Raw genomic sequence first — 2,470 nt, 5'->3', positions numbered from 1 at the left:
TAACCAGATCGCTTTTTTTATTCCCCAACCCGCCGATTAACAACTTCAGTCTGCTCATCACCTTAACTTTAACTGCGTTTGTAGCCGGCGCCATAGCCAGACTGATAAGCAAACACAGACCGGAAGTTAACTTCGGGCCAGGCGCGTGCGCCCTATGAAACCGTCTATATAAAGCTTGAAGCATCAGAATCGGCATCGGTATCGACCGATCACCATGACAAGAAATCGGTACTCCCTGTCGGCTGCAAAAATCCTGATCGGAGCATCCCTACTCATTAAGGATATTTCTCCCTTGTTAGGTGTTCAGAAAAGACTTGATCAGTGCCATGAAGCTCCCAGATTCTCACCATATTTCTCCTGATGATTATTACCTGTTGGCGGACACATGGAAGCAGGAATGGGAAAAGGGTGTACAAGTACTCGCTAGTCCAGACACTATCCCTCAGCCCTCTGTGAGGTATGTCACTTTGAATAAAAGAAAGAACATGTAAAAACAGGTTTTTGGACATGTACAATCTTGCATGTGACTTAAGTTGGGTTTTTTGTGTGTAGGATAATAGCAGAGAAGCCAAAGGAGGTCCTCTTCACCAAACCAAGGAAATATATTCAGTGCTGGAGTCAGGACTCTACGGAGACCGGTTACGTCAACATCAAGGAGCTGGCGGAAGCTATGTGTAGATACGACCTTGATGATATGGATCTATACTGGCTCCAGCAGCTCAATACAGAGCTTGGGGTGATGGGTAAGAGAGAAGATGCTTGTAAAAGCTTCCCTGTAAGATTCCCTGTAAGAAATGTAACATTTTGGATGTTACGTTTAGGTGACGGGCCAGTGGATGAGTTGACGATGGAGCGGGTGATGGAGGCACTGGAGAGACAGTGCCATGACAACATGAACCACGCCATCGAGACTGAGGAAGGGTTGGGAATAGAGTACGATGAGGATGTCATCTGTGATGTATGTCGCTCACCTGACAGTGAGGAGGGCAATGACATGGTCTTTTGTGACAAGTGTAACATTTGTGTGCACCAGGTGAGATCTTTGTTGATTTCAGTAAATACATTTCTCAAAAATTCAGAAGACTTTTTTTTTTGTTTAACTATACTGCATATGATCTATATACTTATATATATACTTTTTTAGTAAAATATTGCTGTAGTATATTATTGTAAGTCAAGGCAAGTTTATTTATATAGCACATTTCATACACAATGGTAATTCCAAGTGCTTAACATTAAAAAAGATTTAAAATAATCATAAAATAATCACAACAGATGCATAAGAAATATGAATAACCATAAAAGCAAAGAATAAAAATTATAAAATTTGATTTAAAATGTATTTATTGTAGTATGTATTGTAAGCTAGAAGAAGATAACTTTATCCTAAAACTCATCACACTCATATTCTGTTGCAGGCCTGCTATGGCATTGTGAAAGTGCCAGATGGGAACTGGTTGTGTAGGACTTGTGTTCTTGGCATCAATCCCCAGTGCCTTCTGTGTCCTAAAAGAGGGGGCGCAATGAAGGCCACCAGGGCGGGCACTAAATGGGCTCATGTAAGCTGTGCCCTCTGGATACCAGAGGTGAGTTGTCTGTCACAAGGATGGAATTACACCTGCATTATTGTTATGATTGTGTATGCTCTTAATGTTGTTTCATTAATAATATTATGAAGTTGAGCTTACTTTCCTATGTCAGCATATTTGTTAGTTTTAATTAAGCACACAAAAGCCACAAAACTGCAGTTTTGAGTTTATGGGGTCTTTTTTTTTTAAAATTGTATTTGCCTTTAGGTGAGCATTGCATGCCGAGAGAGGATGGAACCCATCACCAAAGTGTCTCATATTCCTCCCAGTCGCTGGTCGCTCATCTGCAGTCTCTGTAAACTCAAGACTGGAGCCTGTATACAGGTAATGCTGTATAGTGCATGAACATTTCTGCTGATTAATTGGGTTGCAACAATTACTCCATAATATTAATGTCAGTTTGAAAATTAAACCGACAACCTTAGTTGGATATAAGAACTTGGGAAAGAAAACTTCCTTCAGTGACATAATTTTTACAGTACAAGAGAATGAGTGTGGTATAATGAAGGTCTAATATTAAGGGGGCCCTATTATGCTTTCACTTTTTCAACTTTAGTTAGTCTGTAATGTTGCTGTTTGAGCATAAAAAAGATCTGCAAAATTACAAAGCTCAAAGCCCACTTCAAAAGGAGATATTTTATTTAACAGAAATCACTTTTCAAAAACTACAATGAACGACTCGTTTGGACTACAACGCATATTTTTCGAGATTTGTGATATCACAAAGATCGACAAATGGGACGAGACCTGGTTGAGCTGCACTAGAGAAGGCAACGAGTGTTATCACTATGTCGCAGACACGCTAGCTTTCCCAAGGCAGACAAACTTAGAGTGGTTACAATCATCCGGGTTTAAATCGCGCTCAAATTGATTTGATTTTG

General features: G+C 40.0%; 1 protein-coding gene across 1 annotated transcript in view; it reads left to right on the top strand.

Moving 5' to 3' along the window:
• LOC107753402 (protein Jade-3) overlaps positions 1-2,470 on the top strand; it is a 26,049-nt gene that overhangs the window by 15,179 nt on the left and 8,400 nt on the right. The window contains exons 5-9 of the mRNA XM_016569532.1: positions 300-457; positions 553-743; positions 822-1,033; positions 1,419-1,586; positions 1,797-1,913. Coding sequence (XP_016425018.1) covers positions 300-457; positions 553-743; positions 822-1,033; positions 1,419-1,586; positions 1,797-1,913 — 846 coding nt within the window. The remainder of the gene's footprint in view (positions 1-299; positions 458-552; positions 744-821; positions 1,034-1,418; positions 1,587-1,796; positions 1,914-2,470) is intronic.

This window comes from Sinocyclocheilus rhinocerous, unplaced genomic scaffold (genome assembly GCF_001515625.1).
Source record: "Sinocyclocheilus rhinocerous isolate Xijiao unplaced genomic scaffold, SAMN03320098_v1.1 scaffold4913, whole genome shotgun sequence".
Lineage (NCBI taxonomy): Eukaryota > Metazoa > Chordata > Actinopteri > Cypriniformes > Cyprinidae > Sinocyclocheilus > Sinocyclocheilus rhinocerous.
This window is presented reverse-complemented; position numbering and strand designations above follow the sequence as displayed.